Genomic DNA, 20,746 nt, shown 5'->3' on the forward strand with positions numbered 1-20,746 from the left:
TTTGTGTTGCTTGAGTGAAGATGGTATTCCCACTCAATTATATAATTGCTCTAGATATTATAATATTAATAATTTACATAATATTATTATATTAATAGTTATATTTTTCAGGCATTAAAAATATCAACTGTTTATAAATTGTCATGCAAAGACTCAGCAGAGCCGTTGCATTAAGGAGAGAGCAATAATTTAGGCTGCTTACTTCACTGTTGTGGTCTGTGGTGTGAAAGCAATGGATAAAAATCCTTACTTTCCTTGCTTTATAGCTGAGTTGGACATATTTACACTTATAGTCGTTACTGCAGTGTATTTATGTTCATGATTACGTTTTCTGGGGGTGCCCTCATGTTGTTGTCTCCTCAGTGTTTGTGTCTCTGAGGGCTTAATGTAGAATACAAGTGGCCTCTGTTTAGTCAGAAAACAGTTTGTTACTGACAGCTCAAAAAGCTTGATGTAGATAGTGCATAATAATTTATAGCCTTCTAGTCTGCAGAAATTAATAGATATCAGATATTATATTGACAGTACCGACAACATTATATTGTTGGCACGTATAGAAATAGTGTTTTTAATATTTTGATTTATATCTAAATATAAGTCTTAGGAGAGATGATTAACTAGTTGGTAGCTTTTCCTAGGTGTATTAATGCTACTGTGTAGTAACTACACAGTGGGATTTAGCTCCTTAGACTATTTGTTTTGATACTGAGCTAAAAAAAAAGCCTGCACAATTTTGGACCTCTGCCCATTGAAGTAGGAATTCTGTACATTATGATTTAATAAAGTCAGGGGTTTGTATCTCAAAATTGGAATATGTTAAAACTAAAATATTCAATAATTATATGGGGTTTCATCAGTAAATATCTCTTTGTACTTTGCAGACTGCAAATATGAAAAGGCAATTTACCATGTACCTGTGAAACCAAGTGCTCTGTAAATACAAATGTTGTAGCAGTTTAGCATTACTGTCACACTCTTGGTAAAGTTCACCTCATATTGATCCTTATAACCAGATGAAAAAATCCAGAGAAGTTCCCATTTCTAATCCTTCCCCTTCCAAATGGGCAAGCTTTGGCTTCTTTTGACTGTTTGTTCATGTTAGATGAGCCTGAGAAGGAGTCCTGCTATGTGAGAAGACAATTTGGTGGCATGAGTTGATTTGGAAGGCATAAAAGTATCTTTTCGAAAACTGTTGAAACTGCTACATATTGCCCTGACCATCTTGAAAACCATATGCATGTTTTCAAAAAGATAAATTTGATAATTAGGCGATAAGTCCTCTTCCACCACTTTAAATTCTGTAACTGGTCTCATTGGTAACTTGTAATTGTGCAAATACAGTTTATGCTAAGAGCTATTAATTTTTGCACTGATGTAAAATATATTAGAAATGTGCTATACATAATAAAAGTATTTTTAAAAGATATCGTTGAAGAAGCAAATTGATAAGAGAACCTAAGCTTACTCAAGAGAGCTATGATTTTTGACCAGCTATGATTTTATCTTACAATTTTCAGTGTTTCTCTGTTTTCAAAATTAAATCCTACAAATGCATAATAATATTAAACTGTGCACAAATAATCAGTTAGAAACTAGCTTATGGAAGTTACTTCATTGAAACCTGTTGTATAGCTTTGATTTTTACTTTTAGCTTTTGTGTACCATCATTAATGCTGAAATCACTTGATAATTATTCTAAAATGTTTCATGTACCGTCAACTTTTATGAATGTTAAAATAACCCAAACTGACAAATTTATTACTTTCATACCTTAATCCTCAGTTTGGATGAAACTGAAACAAACTGAATTAGAGTTTTAATTATCATCATAGAATCAGAGGTTCTATTTAATTTCAGCATCAGTTACAAATTTTCTTTGGAAAAGGTGGAAGAGAAAACTAAGACACATACAATAAACCCTAATAAATATTAACTTAGTTGGATGAACAAGGCAATTCTCATGTCTTACACCATAATTTGGAATCTGTAACAGTTCCTGGGTTACAGGAAGGACTACCCTGAGTGTAATACTGTTTGGGGGTTGGATTCTGTTTGTGGATTTTTTTTGGTGGTTTTGATTTGGGTTTTTTTTGACAGTGGTTGTTTTGTAATAGAAACCCAAATGAATTGGTTTGATTTGATGAACACATCACACAAAGATTTAGGGCAACTGTTGTATACGGTGTAGAGTATTATATGTCGTAGAATATGTATGTGTATATAGGAACAGATTCTTTATCCTCTATTGTGGTTTGAGCAGTTATTTTAATTACATATTTTGATGGTGGTATGGTTGTCTAATTTTTCTTTTTGAATAAATATGTGCAATTGTTCAGTTTAAATTCACCTTCTTATTTAAATGCAAAGGAAATGTGAAATATACACACCTGAATGTTTCTACCTCAGGACAAAGATGGAGACAGGGCAGTCCACCATGCAGCCTTTGGTGATGAGGGTGCTGTGATTGAGGTGTTGCACCGAGGCAGTGCTGATCTGAATGCTCGCAACAAGCGCAGGCAGACTCCGCTCCATATTGCTGTCAACAAAGGTCATCTGCAAGTTGTGAAGACTTTACTGGACTTTGGCTGCCATCCCAGTCTCCAGGTAAAGTAAATTTTAATGTGAGTTCACTTTGCAGCTGCTGAATTTTATGATTCGCTCCATGTAGGTGATAGAAAAATTATGGAAAGTGGAGTTGAAAGGAACAGACCTTGTAAAGTTGTCTGTCTCAACCTCTACCCCATGATGGGGATCAACTGTTATTAGATCTGTTTCTTTTCTTGATAGTTAGATTGGCACCTGATGTATTCTAGCCAGTTGATGTTAATTGGTATTTTCACATTGTAATAGTTAACTTTCCATCCAGATTAATTCCTCCTACATCAAAACCCACAGCTGCTTGCTCCTTCTGCAAGCTACAGTTTAGCAGGTTGATGATATGGTGGAATGTTTCATTAAAAGAAACCTTTTATTTTTTTCCCCAAATTGACCTATGATTAATAACTACTTAACCAGATTCTTTTAAAATGTTTAGCTTTTTATCTAGAAAGCCCTCATGCATAGAATCTCAAGTACCATATTTCACAGTTAGTTTTATCTATAATGAATGTGGTGGAAGTTGAAACAGAAGTGCAATGTCCTGTTGAGAAGGTAGAATGGAAATGTGCTATCAAATAAGCAGGTATCCATGCTCTGCATGAGCTGAATGCAGCTGCATCCTCTGCATTAGTAAAACTAATGAGAATGGGTAAGTTTGAAGAGGTTTGCATCAGGAAAAAAAAGGTCTAATGGCCTGGGCAAATACAGATATGCAGTAATAACACGTTACCTCCTTGTTTTGCCATGTCCACGATCAGAGATTTTTTTTGAAGCTGTATATGCACATAAAAGAAGATGAGCAAAAACCTTCTCGAAATGAGTGAATGTAGTGATTGCTTATTTATCTGTTTTCACCTGACTCTTTAAGTGCTGTCTTGACCTTGCTGAAGTTGAGCTTTATGTCCATCCAGACCCTATTTAGTATTTATTGAACAGTAAATATAATAAAGAATCTGATGTGCTGAGGCCAGTAAAGGGTGACTGCATATCACTTAATGATGTATGAGTGGATTTTCCTGGCTTTAAATTATAGAATTTTGTTTGAATTGAAAAATTCAGTAGAATGGTGCTATGGTGCTCCATCTGGAAAATATAATTGTCAAATATAATTGATAAGACTGGACTTTCAGATTCTACATGTGTGCTGAGGAACTGTGATGTGCAAGTGTGAGTAGGTGATTGATTTGGTTGATGAGAGCACAGGTAATTCAGACTGAGGCATGACTGGAATTTAAATGGCCAGCATTCTACTACTCCAGTTAATTCACTGTGTAAATATTAGTCTGTTAACAGTAAATTCAGAAAATATGATCAATTAAACCAAATAAAAGCTACAAAGCTACATAACTAAGTTTTGGCAAACTGGTTCATGCTGGTTCAAGTATTTCCATATTCTGGCACTTTTTCTTTGGCAGTTTTCGATTCTCACTGTAAAGATTTGTTTTCGTACTAGTGTATTGCTAAAACGTTCAGTTTCTGTGTTAGTCAGTTTGCAGCAGACTCAGTGTTGGTGACAAAAGGCTTCCTGACTTATATGGTGTGAGAATTTGACTGGAAGCATAAATGTAGAGATTTTGCCTTTATAGCTGCAAATAAGCTTAAATGGATGTGTCTTCTCACTGTTAGTCTAGGGCGTAAATTGTAATATGGGCATCAACTCCATCTGGATATGAGGCATAGAGAAGTCAATATCTACACCAGTGTGTTTAGTACTGTTGGATGGAAAGCGTAGTTCTGGCCGCAGTGTAACTGTAGAATTCTGGAGCCCAAGGTAGGGTTATGCACTGAAGCATTTCCAAAACTAGAGCAAGACAAGAAGCAGCTTACTCTGAACTCTGCAGTATAACAACATTTTCAGGTCTTGAAGAGCTGTTTTGTGTCTGTTTTCCTAGTGATCTTAGCATTTTTTTTTATGTGGATGCATGCAAAAATTGATGTAAATTATTTCTGGTTTTAGGATTCTGAAGGTGACACTCCACTTCATGATGCAATAAGTAAAAAGCGTGATGACATCCTCGCTGTACTGTTAGAAGCTGGAGCAGATGTTACGATCACCAACAACAATGGGTTTAATGCTCTTCACCATGCTGCCCTAAGAGGAAACCCTAGGTAAAGATTTCTTTTTAAGATTATTCTTTATCATTTGTAAAAGGAAACCAAGTGCACATGAAGGTAGAACTGTGGTATTCTTTCAAACAATCTTTACATCTAGGTAGTTGTATTTCTTAAATGTTGATGTTACTTAGCTGTGCATCTTTCTGATACTTGTATGCTGTTACTAGAATGAAGCTACTAGTCTGCTCAGTTTAATGCTGTATTCAGGTAACTCCCAATTCCTGGGGAATTTCTTGTCGTGGCTGTAAAATTTGGCCAATAAAAGTTTTGTTAAGTTATGAAGTAAGATCTTAAAGATGGAATCTTGAGATAAGATTTATAAAAATTTTTCCCTTCTTGAATATTGGAATTGGCAAAGGGATTTGAGTTTTCTACTTATTTGTGAGTAATTATTAAGCATACCACACAGTTACAAAGTGATCTGAGGATTGTTGCATTAAATTGTACTTGACAGATAAGAAACAGTTAATTATATTTTCTTAGAAGTATGTACAGAAGGAAGTTCCTATTTTAGCTTTTATATAGTGACTCAACTGAAAAAGTTCGTTTTAAGGCATAGTTTGTTTTATGCTAGCAGCATACTATATGTCTACATTCATTCTTCAGTTAGGGTACCTTTAAAAAACTATTGCATAGGTGGAACTTAATGGAATAGTTGTGTTGCTGGTTTGTCATAGCTTTATACTGTTTTATTTTTATTTAATGAATTTTCCTATACCAACCGCTTCTTGCTAGTAAGCTAAGACTCCATTGTTAGGCGACTCTGGGACTTAACAGCCACTTCATTGAAATGCTAAATAACCTCGGCACACCAGCTAAATTGCATAAGGGAAACTCCATCCCCCCTGTATCCATTGTTGGGGGGAAGGGAGAGATCAGGTTTTTTTTCCTCTGGGGGTGCGACTTTGACTTTTGCGCGGACTCGGGGAGCAGTGTGGGGAGGAAGAGCTCTGCGTTCATTTTTTTCGGACGGGTCATTGGCTTCTTCGAGCCCCGAGAGACGTCCCGGTTTCACCTCTGCCCGCTGCCTGGACGCATGCTGGTTGCTGCTGAAGACCAAAGGAGTTCTCATTGGTCTCCTGGTCTCCCTGCTTTTTTCACTGGGCGGACTGGCACCTCCGTCCCTTGCCAGCTACCGCCTCCACAGCCCCGGGCCCGGCGTGGACTGCCTGGGGCTGGCGCTGTGTGCGGAGGGGCTTCCAACCACCCCCACTCTGGGATACAGCAGGATAGTCCTTGTGGGGGGTGGGTGCTCGCCTTGGGGGTCTCAGACCAGCTGCTGGGACTGCGATCCGCCTTTTGCCGTGTGGGCCCGTCTGGGGGTCGGCAAAGCGCTCCCTGGGTTCCCCCCCTCACCTGCCCCTCCCGGAGGCGCAGCAGCGCCCCCTGGTGGCCGTGAGTGAGGCACCGCAGCCCCGCCTCCCGGGGCGCCCCCTGCTGGGGGTGGTTATAACTGCGCTGAGGGACGGAGAGCGCGCAGTTGTTTTGGTGGGGCTTTGGTAACGGAACTGGTGCTTGTTCTGTTGTGTTACACACATACATATGTATATATATTTAGTAAAGAGCTGTTATTTTCTCTTCCACACCTTTTCGACCGGAGCCTCTTAATTTCAAGGTCATAATTACTCAGGAGGAGGAGTTTGGGTTTTCTTTCTCCTGTCCTTCCCTCCTCAGCAAACATTTCTGTCTCATTAAAGTGAGACATGGTTGCTTATTACATTGTGGATAAATAGTATTTTTCAGAGCTGTCATTCTAGCAAGACTTCAATAATAATTTATCATACGGTGATGGAGGATTCAGTATAGTTTACACAAAAAGAAATGTGTGTTTACTTGTTTACTACTAAATTCTAGTTTTCAATCGAGTGAAGTTGGACAAATAAAGTTGTAAATTAGTATAAATTGCACCCATATTAGTGTATAGGATTAAAATCTGAGTTAATCTCTTAGAACACTGCTATCAAGGCTGATAGCTAAGAAGTAAATGTAAATATTTATATATGCATATGGAATGGAATTGCACTTCCCAAAGTAGAAGTAGTGGTTGGAAGTGTTGATAGGACCAAGAAATGTGTTTACCACTTTCTACAGTACTCAATAAAGGGTCTTCAGGAGAACATGTCAAGGACCAGATGAAGAGAGCTTACTTTTGGCATTCAGAAGACAATTCTTTCAAGTCTGACTTGATAACTTCTTCACTTAATGTGAATTCTTCTTATTTACATAACAGCATTAGCCAAGAGCATTGTTTCTTGCCTCAGCTACCTAGGTGGGGTATTTTTTATTTTTTTTTTTCTGCAGTGCTTTTCTTCAGCTCTTGTGGTAGTTGGTTTGTGTGACCACGATCCAATATGAGGTGCAGGGAAATTGTATGGGGAAAAAAATGTTCTTCACAGGTGTGAAGGTTTTTCTATGAGTGAGTGTTTTAGGAGTGGCCAGCTGCTCCTTTGATGGAGGGATCCAAGCTGTAGTTCACACTGGGTCAGTTTGATGGTTGGTAGAATGTGAGGCGTAGTGCAGTTTTCCCCAGAATCTTCTCTCCTTTACAAAAGTTTTTGTTGGAAGTATAGGAAAATATTTCCAGTATTAGTGATTTGTACCATGTGTGAGTTCCCCCCACACATAGGGTTTCACTTGATATTTAATATTCTTTTTTGGTTGCAGTTCCATCTGAGCATTTCTGAAGCATGCAGAAAGAGAATGTTGTGCACATTGTACGCAATGTACTACATCACAGAAGTAGTAGTTTCATGTAAAATATGTAATGCTCACAGTGTCAGACATCAGCCTGGGAAGAAATGTCTGAAAATGAAACCAAAATAAATGTAGTTTGATTTCTCTCCCGCAGCCAAAAATCATTGAAAGAGTTTAATTCATTTAGAAGTGGAGTTTTATATTCTTCAAGACTTTAGTGACATTTATTAGTTTCATTGTTGATTCTGTAGTTCTACCACTCACCTGTTTCTGAATGAAACCGAAGGTTGTATATTTGCCTCTGTTTTCCTAATCTGATACAGAAGAATGGCTTTTACTCATCTGTTAAATGTACTAAGCACAAACTGTTTAAAACATTGTTAAAAATAACCCCTTGAACTCAGCTTGTAGCTTCTGTGGATCACAAACAGTACATAATAAATTCTGCTTGAAACCTTACTTAAGGACCTATTTTTCCTAATCTAAGCTTTCCTGCTCCACCTAAACTGGAGTTTTTGTGGCTCCCGGATGTGGTGCTTTATATGGATACAGTGCACTAAATTCCCTGTATATATATGGGGAATCTTCATAAATATATGAAGATATTATGTTATTGTCTATATTATTTTATAAAAGTTAAACATATGTTCATATATGTATATAAATGTGTATACATTTGTGTGCATATGTATAATTCTAAAACTTAAATACTTGCTATATGTGCAAGTATTGATAAAGTCCACATCCATCTTCCTTGTTAATGATAATAAAATAAATGCATGTTTTAAGTGCATGGATACCACAATTAAGTGAAATAGATTTCTGTAGTATTTTTTACAGTTTATGTCAAATAGGTACTTGGAACCAATTTTAATTTTTAGTGCAAAACCTCTTTTTGCCTGAATTCTGACATTTATGAACAGTAGGGATATAGATGTCCAAGAAAAAAAACAACCACAAATTATGCTGAGAAGAGTATTCCAGTGTTTTTCATTTTTCATATCAAAACAAATACATTCCATTTTAAACATTTGAATATTGGATAAATATTATAAGAAAGATAGCAATTTATGTCAAATAGGTTAGATTTTACTCAGCACTTAATCTTCCATGGCAGTTTGGCAGTGTTTTCCAAAGGTCAAGGTATAGTGTATTTTGGACAGCATCCTATTCTTGCTAGAATATTTTTTCTTTTCTTATTTTGTTTCTTTTTGTACCTTGTGAATTGGTACAGAAGCATAACTTCTATTTTTCATGCTACTGTATAATGTTGAAATGTAGAATAAATATTACTTTGTGCTGTAGGTAGCTTTAAACTTGTGCATGAGATAGAGCTGAAAAGAAATTTTAAATGGAGTGTGGGGAAGTTAGATTTTTATTTTATACATGGTTTCTTGTTCGTGATTTTTAACTGAGTCAGTCATATTAAAAGTGCATTTATTTTGGATTTTTTTCACAGTACTGTGAACCTCAAAACTTGACAGATTTTGCCTCTTCAGTGTTAATGACATTTTTTTCAGATAGAAAAAAGGAGAATAAAATTTGAAAATACTGTAGAGATTGGATATTTTTACCATGTTATCATCTCTTGCTTATGTTTGATCTGTTCGCATACCTGTGACTTCAGATTTTTGAGCTGAAGACATGCCTGTGAAGTGTAGGCGTATTTTATATCCGTTGTCCCAGTTAGTTTTACATTTGCATTGTATCTTGTGAAGAGAGCTTTATTCACTCTGCAGCTAGGGTCTTAAATAGAGGCTGCTCTTAGCTGACCTGACTTCACACATGTACAGTCATTTGTCAGAGCAATAAATTCTGCTGGACTTTAAATTAAAAAATTAAAATCCTGGAGTAAGGTGCAGATCTCATGTATTGCCCTCCAATAGCAAGGAATATGTCATCTTTATGTTCATAAACCGACGAGTAGGAGACTGTGGTTTAAAATAGAATTATAAGTTTTCCCCGTGGTCTTCTTACTATTTAGGAGATCCTTACTTGTTTTTAGATTTGCAGATGGTTTGAACGGGTTGGCAGTGCAGTTTCTAAGTGTAGCGATTTAATCGGGAGGTGGGGTTTCTCACCTCTGCTTAGTGTTAATGAGTGTCTCCAGGACTCGCAGGCTGTGTTGTCATGGAGGTCGTCAAAGAGACAAGTTGAGAGGTAACTAGAGTTGTACAATTATTTTCTAAACCGGTCAAAATGTTTCTTTTGTATTTGCAGTTCTGACAGTAAGTGTGTAGGTTAAACTTATTTGAAGCTGAGTGCAAAAAGCGTGTTTCTAAAACCTCTTATTCAAGTATTATGTCAGAAAATACTTTGAAAGAATACTTTTGTTCAAGTTGGTTTGGAGAAAGCATATAACCTCCATGAGCAGACCTATAATTAGATGGCAGATTAGCCTGTAGCTGTTGAGGTCAGTGACAAATTTATTATCTTTAAATAGTAAATAATATGCCCGACGTGTACAAGATGGCAAATACAGTTTCTACCCTGCAGAGTTTCCTCCCTCATGCAGTTAAAAAAAGGGGGGGGAGTGGAAGGAAAAGAGGGATGCCCATAAAATAGATCTGCCCTATCAGTACTGTTCATGATCGTTTCATTTTGCTGGGCTTTTTGTTTGTTTGGGGTTTTTTTGATCAGTTTTGCTGCAAAGGGCACCAGAGGAGAAATTCAAGAGACAATAAATCATTGGAAAATGTGTTTATTTCACTGCTTACCTATCTTCTTTATAAATGTTTTAAGAGATGAATTTTCACTGAATGTAAACATAAAAAACAGCTATTTATTTACAAATACAGACTTGAAATCTTAGAATACAGAATTTGCTACACTCCTTGTTACCTTCTGTCTTCAGGCTGTCTAGAATAGTTGAACTGAACTGCGGAGAGGACTACATAATTATTCTGAGCAGGCTTTGTGTCCAGTTTTTAAAATATAAGAAATCCTGTAGTGATCAATGCATAGCTACAGCTGGTTGAAGGGGACCAAATCCATTGAAGAGGTGATTTGGTTCCATTTTACCAGCTTTAGCAAAGCATTGGAGTGCAGTAACACGTTTTTAAGCACATGAACAGTTCACAAAGAACATGTGGCTTTCTTCTGTGTTACACAATTTGTTGTCAATGCAAATTTTTAACTCTTTCACTAATTTGGAGATGGCAAAATGAAAAGCAGTATACCAGAAAGACCTGTATAGATTTGTTCCATCCTTGAGTATTTCCTTGAGGATCTTTGGATGAGTCTCAAATGAAAATTACAGTTTTAACTTTTTCCTATCTGCAATAATGAAATTTTAGATTAGATTAGAAACTGAAGTCTTAAAATTTCTTATCATGTAGAGCTCCCTTACTTCTTTATGTTAAACTTCGCTGGGGAAGAAGGTTTCAGTTTTCCCCCCACACTCCCCCCCATTCATTTTTTGGCAGGTTCCCTTTTGCAGCTGCTTTTATGCTGTAGTTGGTTAGCACAAGTATAAATGTCAAGTGCTTTCAATTCCATTGCTATATCTCTGGTTAGTATTAACTTTTTAGGAATGATTATATAATACAGCAGGATAAATTTATTTTTTTTTGCTCTGATAGTATATGTAAAAACGTTCAATGCCAGAAAAATACAGCTTTTAAAGAACTGTCTGAAGTTGCATCTGATTCCTTCTAAATTAAGGTCCTTAATACACTTGTGAGTGCTTGCATAGCTTTTTTTTTTTTTTTCCCCATCATGTATTGAATTCTTTCTGAGCTTTGACTACAATGGAAAGTAGGGGACAACCTTAGTTCAAACCATTTTCTAGTAATGAGTATGTCAAGGGTAGTCTACATCTGTTTGTTGTGCATAGTCTGATGCTGGTGAGAAGATTTATGTAAATATATTCCCAACACCGTGTATCCTAATAGAAACATAGCAGGTGTGTCACTTGGACTTAAGCATCAAGATGGCTATAAAATGAGTTTCTATTTTTACCAGTTATAGAGGAACTGTTTTACAGATACAGCTGCTCAAGTGCACTTTTGGATGGCAATACAGTTTCATGTACTGGCCATATCGGGACAAAAAACGGCTGTGGAAAAAAAGCCGTGTAGCATTTGATAATGTCAGCATCTGTTATCCCTGTCAGTCACACAGTTGAAATGTTTGAGTTACAACTGTGTCAGCAGATGCCCAAAGTTCAACGTGTGCTCAGTTAAAATTGAACAGCTGATCTAAGTGATGGATGTGACATTTTAGAGTGACTGGATATGTATTCTTAGAGATATGCTAACATGAACTAGCAGGAAGCAATGTCAACATATAATTTTAACTTCTGTATCACTCTGAACTGTCATTTTGTTACGGCATAGCAGTGCAATGTTATACAAGAAAGAGCACGGTATGACAAATAGTTACCAAAACCCTTTCAAAAAAAATTTAAGCTGTTAAAAAAATTGGTCTCATTATATAGTGGAAGCCAAATCAATCGGTGCTGACAAACTCTTTAGGAAAAGAACTAAACGCTTAGCAATTAACCGCTCAATGAAGCTTTTAGTAATACCAAATTGCTTCTGTGATTGTAATCAAGTTCAATAGCATTTCTCTATTCAGAAAAGCTACTGCAATTTGATTTGTTTCACACTAAAAATCAGGTTTTAATTTAGATGTTAAGATACTGTAGCTTTCATGTCAAAATATCTGCTTGTAAGAGAAATAGCTTTAAAACACATATTGATATTTTTCTTTCTTAAGCAGATAAGATAGTGGTTCAGATAAGATGTTTCTTCTTGTATTATATGTAGTTTCAGGTGTTAAAAATATCAGGCTATATATGTTACTAGCTATTTGAGAATTATGGGAGTATTTAAAAATAATATCCCCATCTAAAAATCATACATTACCTTTGTTTATTTTTCTTGTTTGTTTGGTTTTTTTCCTTCCAAACATTTAAGTAAGCAGAGGAGTACAGTTCGAATCTTTAATCTGGGCCAGATGTGCCTACATATGATGGACATATCCTATTTAATAACTGCTTTTAGAAGGTTGCTGTCATGAATAGGAATGGCTGGATTGATGAACAGGGAGTTCTTTTCTCGTGTTTTTCCCTTGTTCCTGAATTTGATGTTGAGTGTCTTTAATTAGGGATGATATGCACCAGTATATTTTAATTAATACCACTTTTAGAACTTGAAACATTTGCAGAACTATTTCTCATGTAGTTCTTACAATTTTCTGGATGTTATGAAGTCATATTTTCATGGCCAATTTTCTAAAATTTGGATTTAAAATAAATACAGCTTATTTGAAAATAATGTTTAAGAAAACTTACCTTTGGGGTTGTAGTTGTCATTTGTGTTTTCATTTAGGAATCTGTCAATAGCTTTAATCCTCTGACTAGCAACTGTGGCCTAGAAATCTCTGTATTGTCACTTTGTGCTAAACCTGACACTGCACTTTGTATCGAAGAGCTCACTGAGCATAATAAGTGCTGATTTGGAGAAAATTCTAACTTAAGTCTTATTAAATTGCAGAAGTTATTATACTCAGTTATTTTGGCTATTATTTTCTCTAAATCACAGCTATAATTTCTCAGCTGCTAATACTTGTCTCAGTTGCAACCTGTGGATTAAATATTCTATGGTAGATGCAAATTTAAGTACTACCATCTGAGATACACAGAACAGGCTGTGATTACTAGAACAGTGGTTTGTTTTTGATGAGATACATTTTGAGAATCAGTCTTTTAAGTTTACTTTAGGATCTATTAAGTAAGGAGTACTGGTAATGATAAGTTTTGCAGCTATGCTGCAGTCTTAATTGGTGCATTTCAAGATGACGTTTCCAGCCTTGTTTTGAATTCTGTTTGCAACTGATATTCTGCTTATCAGCTGTTAACAATTCTTCCTAGCCACTTTTATAGTCACTTAATTTAATGGTTTGTGATTTGTTACTAACAAGTATGAGTTATTTTGGCAATACCAGCTGACCCTTAGCAGGCCAATTTGTCACATGAATGTCATTCAAACAAGAGGGAAACCTGTTTCTTCCAGCAGCTGTTTAGTTTCCTCTTACTGGTCGTTCCTTGCCTGCCAAAAATACATACTTCTTTACATTCCATAGCATTGTATGTTCATATGGGTACATAAAGAAGTATGTGCTCTGAGCAGGTACACATAGAGTTGCTCGACTGCCTGTCTGATGAACCTAAAAAGTATTTTGCTGAATTCTCTTGCTGTCATTAGGTAAAACTCCTGCTGACAATTCTTTGGAAGAACGACGTTATGATTAACTGATGATAGAAAATAAACTTACTATGCTAACTGAACTTTGCGATGCGATTTACCTGCACAGTGTCTTATAGCTGGTTACAGTTCATTGTTTTGGGATGACATTGATGTTAGAAGTACCTTTCCATATTTTTTCAGTCTCTTGCTGTTTGTTCTAAGTGATCGTGTTTAAGTGGAGAGGAGTTGAATGGCTGGTAGCTTTGCAACGTCTTTTCTTGGAATTTTTAGTTGTAGTCCAGTGTAAAAAGCTTCAACTTCCTCCCAGGTCTTCTAGCAGATTTTCATGCTGGGTTACAGTTTGCATCTTCAGTGTCCTGAAGGGAAGCATAGACTTGTCTAAAATGGCAGTTGTAAACTTATTTTCTTACCCCAAATCCCACTTCCATGCTTTTTGCATCCTATCCGGTATTCTGCAAACTCTTTGCAGGTTTGTACGTAGTTACACTGTATTTCAAAGTGGTTTAAAAAAACAAAACAAAACAAACAAAGACCAAACACAAAAGCACATGTCACCATTGATCCTGCTTATCATAAAGATGATGACATTGAATTAAGAAAACAACCTCTAACTGCTGTGACAGAATTTGGATTGTTAGGCCGAAGGTCACATGTGAAAGCTAATACCTATTCAACACTTCTGCAAGCATCTTTTCTCGTTTTTTAAAACTGGCACTCACCTGCTTCAAAGTCTTGTCCGCACTTGAAATATTTATGACAACTAAAAAAATTAACCCTGAACAAACAAACCAAAAGAAACAAACTCCCAAGATTCGTGAGATTCTGTGTGACTTGTTTTGGAATGGTAGTTAAATATTTGATGTACAGTATGGCTTTGACTTCTAAGGGACTGTCTGATATAGCTTATAGTTGCTTAATTTGTATTTCTGGACTTGATTGGGGTTACAGTAAAGAGTAAGCTTTGTCTTTACAGCATTAGAAGGTAAACTTGAAATAAGCTTAAGAATTAGTTACTGTAATAGTCATAAGGAAAGCTGAGAGCAGAGGAAGTAAGAATTTCTGCAGCTCATGACAAAAACCTAGTGCAGCTGATAGAGAGCAAATCAGAGTGTAGCAGTAGCTAGCCCAGTACTACAAGGAGAATCAGCAATGCAGCATTAGAATCACAGCAGTCACATTCTAGTTTTTAAGTAGGTTGTTTTCGTGTACATCTGAGATAAAGCACCTTGAAAATTTTGCTTAGACCTATTTGAGAACTCAGCATTGCTCTACCACACTGTTTATTAGGTTTTCTTTTTCAAGTTGGTAATTTTTTTAGTTGTGCATAGGAAGATAAGAATATATTTCACTGAAATGAACAACCAGTTAATGGCATTGCAATTTATTAGTTTATCTTCTTTAAAATGAATTCTACCTACCAAGCAAGTTGGGGTTTGTTTCTTTTTTTTCTTTTTTGCTATGAAATTTGGACTAACGTTTTCTTTCAACCTGCTCTTTACACTACAAATGCTTGGTACTTTAACACACTCAAAATTAAGCTGTTCCCAGAGTAGAGGGATTAATATAACAATAAAAAAAACATTCTAGTAAATAAGATACACATGCAGAAAGTCATAGGCATCCTTTAAACGTGCAGAATAATGCAGGTCTCCTGATGTTCTGTTACCTGTAAGCTTAGTATCATGCAGCATTTGCAGTTGGAAGAGAGGTAATGACCTAGAGACACATCAGCAGCAGCCATCTCATCCTGAGTGCTCTCTCACTCTATTCGCTGAATCAGCTCTTCGTTACATGGGAGGGGGAGGCAAGGGGGGGCGAATGTCGGTGCATACAGTACCTCACCACCTTAAATAGATAAAACTTAAAAGGAAAAAAAAAGCATGAAGATGGGTGCCTAATTGGCACCTTCTGCCTTTCTTTGAATGCTAAAATATGGATGATGTTGTATAGAAATTATACCTTATGTCTGCTGGACTGAGAGTTAAGACTCCAAGGATAGATGCTAGGAAGCCAAGGGAAGGTGAACTTAGCCCACTGTCAGATGAAAATAATCACAGCCAGAAAGAAAAATAAAAACTCAACAAAAGACCAAAACCAAGCCCCCAAAAGTTGGAGTTGCTTCCAAAAAAAAATTTAAAAAAGGCACCAAAAAAATAGCGATCGTCTCCCCCCTCCCCCGGCAAATATTGGTTTCTTCTAGTTCCTTAGATATTGCACTGCATCTTTTCTTGCTTGAGGTTATGTTTCCAGGCTTAACTGTAGGCAGGTCTGTGGTGAAGCTACTTTCCATCTTCAGAGGTCAAGTCTGCTAGCGAGGTCAGGGCTCCCGCAGACACACTACAGAAGACACTAACCGTATTTCCCACTTAGAGGGCACGAGCAAAACTGTTACGGCTTTATAGGCAGCTAAGCATTTGAAACATGCACTCCCAGGCAAACAGGCTCTCTTGTGCCTCTCTCTTCCCTGACCATATTTAGTCAACCATTGCAAAAAATAGTCTCTCAGCTGTCGATTGTCGATCCAGCAGCGAAGGGAGCCTCTATCCAGCTCTCTGCCTATTGATTGTGCAGCCTGCACTTCCACCGCCGCTTGGCCATTTGTCCCCAGGTTTTTTTAGCACTGCCAAATAAAGCTCTCTCTCGTGTTTCCAGTTAGATTTCCCAGGTTTTCACTGAGCTTGCGCTGCTACTAGTAAACCCTGATGGGGCTGTCACTATACGGAGAAAGGGGGGGGGGGGGGGGGAGAGGAGGGGGGGGGGGGGGGAAAGGCAGCCCTGCTAGTAACAAGGCAAGGACTTCATGCAGATATAGAACAATAAATATCCTGTGCTGCCACAGCAGGTTGTGTAACCTGGTTTCTCGATCAGTGAAAAATACCGTGACTAAGAACATGTCGATTAACTTGAGGTCTGAGCGGCCTCAATCTAAGTTTTCAGGTGGAATTCATACAGTTATTTTTATAAATAAGAAGTCGGTGTCCATTTGTAGCCCTGAATTTCCATATTCAAATTAAGTTAGAAATTATTTGAAAAAGCTTTAATTAGTAAATTCATGTCATTGCATACCATTATGTTTAATAATTCCATAGTATTTTGTTTATAGTGCTTATCCATAGAATTACTTCTAAAGAAAGTAAATGCACGTGTAAATTAGGTGCTACTTTCTTTGAAAAATCTGAAACGTTTTAGAAGGAAAGAATTTGAAAAGAAATCAAGGGAACTGCTCACTGCATTAATCTGACTTTCATGTTTACAAAATTGGCTTGTGGCAAGACTAATAACTGCACATTCAAAATATGAGGAGGGATTTTCATGTTCATAGGGAGTATATGCAATGTTTTCTTTAAAAAGAAATAAAATTTAACCATTTAAATAGATCAGTCAGCAATCCAAATACTTCAAGACTTTTTCTGTGTTTTTCAGACAAAATCCTTGCTTGGGAGAAGGAAGAATGAAAAAGCTGAAAATATCTCAATCTAAAATTAAAACTGATTAAATGGAAATATCATCTCAATGAATATTGATGTAATTAGTAGTTATGAAGTTCAATACCGTAGGGTAGGAAGTGTATTGCAAAGTCCTGAGCAGACCACTGTCTTGGATTTATACTTCCCTTGATTCCTCTTTTTGTGTTGATTTTGTCCTGTGCTTGGTAGCTGCTTACCCTGTAACCAGGGTACTACACCCAATTTCAGTGTAGTTTTCTGAAAAAAGTCACATTTTTTCTTTCCTCTTTGATTTCATAATTATACACTACAGACAAAATCATTGTGCAAGCAAGGTCTAAGCTAATGCAGAATACATTTTTGTGTATTCTCTGTAAATTTATATACCTCATTGTTTCTCTAGTTTCATGTATATTGAAATTGATTTTTCAAAACCAAGAGATGCTTGAAAATCTGTAAAATTTTCCAGAATAAAGAAACAGTCTGTCTACTTAAACTTTTACTAACTAGGCCATCGGTCAGATGTGCAATATTAAACTCTAATTTCAGGATGCAGCATACTCAGTAATACCAGTCTAAGGTATTAATCTATTCCTTTTTACTTGTTCCTGAGAGATAGGTACTTCCTTCTTCTTTCTTCCAGTGTAACACTCTTTACTGCAAAGTGAGCGTGGTGTGAACCAGATCAGGGAACTGATTTGGCTTGAAGTTGTGTGCTGACGTGCTCTTACGGTCGTATCGTTGCCAAAAATAGCACTGTCCTGCTCCTGTGTTACTTCTTGCACTATGTTGGTACAAATATTTCTTTGGCTTCACAGTGAGCAGACTTGGAGTACTATTCTGTATGAGAAATAATCCAACAGGAAAGGGGTGACCTTTTAGATGCTGTGTTGGGACCACTTTTGGAGGGAGTTTTCTGAGCAGAGATGGTAGTAGGAGGACAAGAATGGGATTAGTTAAAAGTAGTTTTGCTTCTGTTGTGTTGTAAAATACACATCAGAGTACGTAGCCCTAAAAGAAAACTTTGCCATAGAAGCTGTCTTTAAATCTGATCTGTTTCTTCAACTGTTTGAGGAGCTAACAGGAGGTGGGTGAACAGGCTTTAGCTCAGCCAGGGTTGGGAGTCAGTGGAGAGGAGTATGTGGGGGTGAAGGGTGGTATATGTGTGTGGGGAATGCTTCAAGCCAGGATTACTGTAAAATATATTATGAAACCATGTCACACTGAAACAGTGGAAGCCTGACTTGGGGGAGGAGAATGGCAGGGAAGTAGAGAAACCTGTAGTAGAAAGTGCAGTGAATCATTACAACCCCTGGTGATATGATTACTGATGAATTTATGCTGATCTAAGACTTTGCTTCTGGAAAGGGCTGTCTGCCCTCCCTGCAACTCTAGCTTCGTCATTTCCTTACTCATATTGCTTCTAGTGATCATGAAGTTGCAGAGTAAGTTGAATTATCTCATTGATCTGTCTGAAAGCAAACTTGCCAAATCAAGAGTCTGGCTGGTTGTTTCACTCACTAGAGAGTGGTGTGTCTGTGAAGTTGCCTTTCTAATTTTTTACACTTAAGATCTGTTCTTGTGAAAAACCCAACAGACCCCAAAAGGCCAAACAAACAAACCCACCACACCACCATCCAACAAACCCTCAACCTTCCCTATTTACGTAACTCTGCAGTCAAATTGCAGTTGGTAGCAGAGAATCTTCTCTAGTTTTTCTTCATGTATTTTTTTTAAGCAGGGTGGAAGGGTGCCTTTGCAGTTAAGACTGCTAAATGTGGAATCATTTTTATACCATGAGGTGCTAACTTCATCTTGCTTACAAGTACTTTCATCCTGTAGATTTTTCCAAATAAATCTGTTATTGTGTGTCACGTTCTCAGGTAATGCTGATGAGCATCTGTAAAAATTCTGAGTAAAATACTGCATAAAAAATTTATATGTAGGTTGGTAATGAATAATATACCATATGCTAGCTTCATCATAACAATGATTTTTTCCTTTTGTATATCTAATGTTGGTAACTGGTGTTAAAACAAGTGCTCTGTGCAGCTAAAAATGAATTAGGGTACTGTTCAGATCTGTGACGCATTTTTTGTTGCAAATATACAATTTATGCTGTTGAATTTCCATGACAAGAGTTGGAATGAGATGATCTTTAAGATCTCTTCCAACCTCAACCATTCTGTGTTAAACTGTGGTTCCCAACTCTCTAAAAGCATGAATTTAAAAAGAAAAAAAAATTATTACTTGCATAGCAAGGTCAAATTAAAGATGTGTGCAACAGCAGCATTTGCTGTTATTCTTCTACATCTCAAATTAAATGTAGCACTGTATTAATGGGTGTTCCTTCTACCAAATCACTTATAACTGTTAAAGCCTGGACTGTCATTTAATGGGGAGGAATTACGTTGGGCTGTATAAATCACTGTACCCCCTACAATCTTTATCAGCTTCCTGCTAAGCTGAAAATACTGCAGAACAACAAATACCATAACTTACCTGTTACAAAGTTTTTTTATTAGGGATACTTTAGTAATGGTATATAAATAGCATAGTGATGGTATTATTTCAGTGTTTCAATAAGAGTTTTAACCATTTTACCAATAATTTTTGCAGCTGTTCAGTCAGCCATGTCATCTGTGACAGCTGAATGCATTGAAGATGATAGTCTGAAAAGTTTTCTTCAGCTGCTTTCATGATCAGGGCTACCATTAGATTTGCCGATTTCTTGATCTTTTCAGTACAGCTACAGTGAAAGTAGCCTGTGGTCTGTTTTAGTGTATATGATGTGAAATCAAGTTTTCGGGACCACATCTGTGTTGTGATCTTAAAAGCAGAGCAGTACAACCCAACTTCTCTAATACTTCATTGCAAAAAGTGAATCAAGAATTACTGTGCAATTGGCAACATTAATTCAGCTAATGGGACCTTTTATGATACCGTGCATGCCTGTTCCGGTGAGTGCTGCTCTGAATGGTAGCCACTTAGCTGTCAAAATTTTGGCAACGGCTCTAGAAAATCCTACAAAAATTGAAAGAAACTACCTCTCAGCTAATGAAGAAGAGGGTGCAGCCAGTGAGCATCAAAAAGAATTTGCTATTGTAGCATATTAATGTCTTGCAGAATTTTAAGGTGTCATTCCATGAAACAGTCCTTCTATCCTACTGTCCAGTAATGTAGCGTGGTCTGGAAGAGAGATATGTAGACTTTTCTTGCATAGATAGAAACAACCAAGTAGTTGCTGACCCTCTGATGCTTTGCTGTGATAAATAAGATAAAAAATCTATTCCACACAGAAGCCATTTGTTTGTTTTGATGGTCCTTCTGTTTTTCCAGTAAGACGAATTCATTTTAAAAGCACCAAAAATGTAGCAGGCATCTCATTTCTATGAAAGCAAGATACCCCCAAATATTTTTCAGTCAAACGTAAGATGAAAATTTTCCTGGTATAGACAGCAAACTAAATAGGAAAAGATTTGAAAGAGGATCTGGTAAGGCTAGCAGTTATGCAAATACTAGGATGAGTGATTTTTTTGTAGCATACAAAATATTGAGTCAATTAGTTTCTTATTTTTCTTTCCAAGATGAGAGGTGTTAAAGAAATGTCAGTACTGTTTCTGAAATATATTCACTTCTTGAGGCACCTGTTAACGTGTGTGAATATACTTTAAATTTTAT

At 36.8% G+C, this 20,746-nt stretch overlaps 1 protein-coding gene and 1 long non-coding RNA gene across 5 annotated transcripts in view; one reads left to right on the forward strand and one right to left on the reverse strand.

Annotated features, from left to right (window-relative positions):
* Positions 1 to 20,746, forward strand: part of MIB1 (mindbomb E3 ubiquitin protein ligase 1) — an 80,664-nt gene that overhangs the window by 30,796 nt on the left and 29,122 nt on the right. For 3 of the 4 annotated variants that reach the window (XM_027638482.1, XM_027638483.1, XM_027638484.1), the window contains exons 11-13: positions 2,407 to 2,604; positions 3,088 to 3,150; positions 4,556 to 4,707. In XM_027638482.1, coding sequence (XP_027494283.1) covers positions 2,407 to 2,604; positions 3,088 to 3,150; positions 4,556 to 4,707 — 413 coding nt within the window. The remainder of the gene's footprint in view (positions 1 to 2,406; positions 2,605 to 3,087; positions 3,151 to 4,555; positions 4,708 to 20,746) is intronic. The other variant, XM_027638485.1, reaches the window with a different exon arrangement.
* On the reverse strand, positions 12,693 to 16,259 carry LOC113944871. The gene is made up of 3 exons (XR_003526858.1): positions 15,579 to 16,259; positions 15,286 to 15,479; positions 12,693 to 13,975 (listed from the first exon to the last, which is right to left on the reverse strand). It is a non-coding gene; the product is annotated as an uncharacterized LOC113944871 (long non-coding RNA).

Source organism: Corapipo altera, unplaced genomic scaffold (assembly GCF_003945725.1).
Source record: "Corapipo altera isolate COAL_440 unplaced genomic scaffold, ASM394572v1 49, whole genome shotgun sequence".
Lineage (NCBI taxonomy): Eukaryota > Metazoa > Chordata > Aves > Passeriformes > Pipridae > Corapipo > Corapipo altera.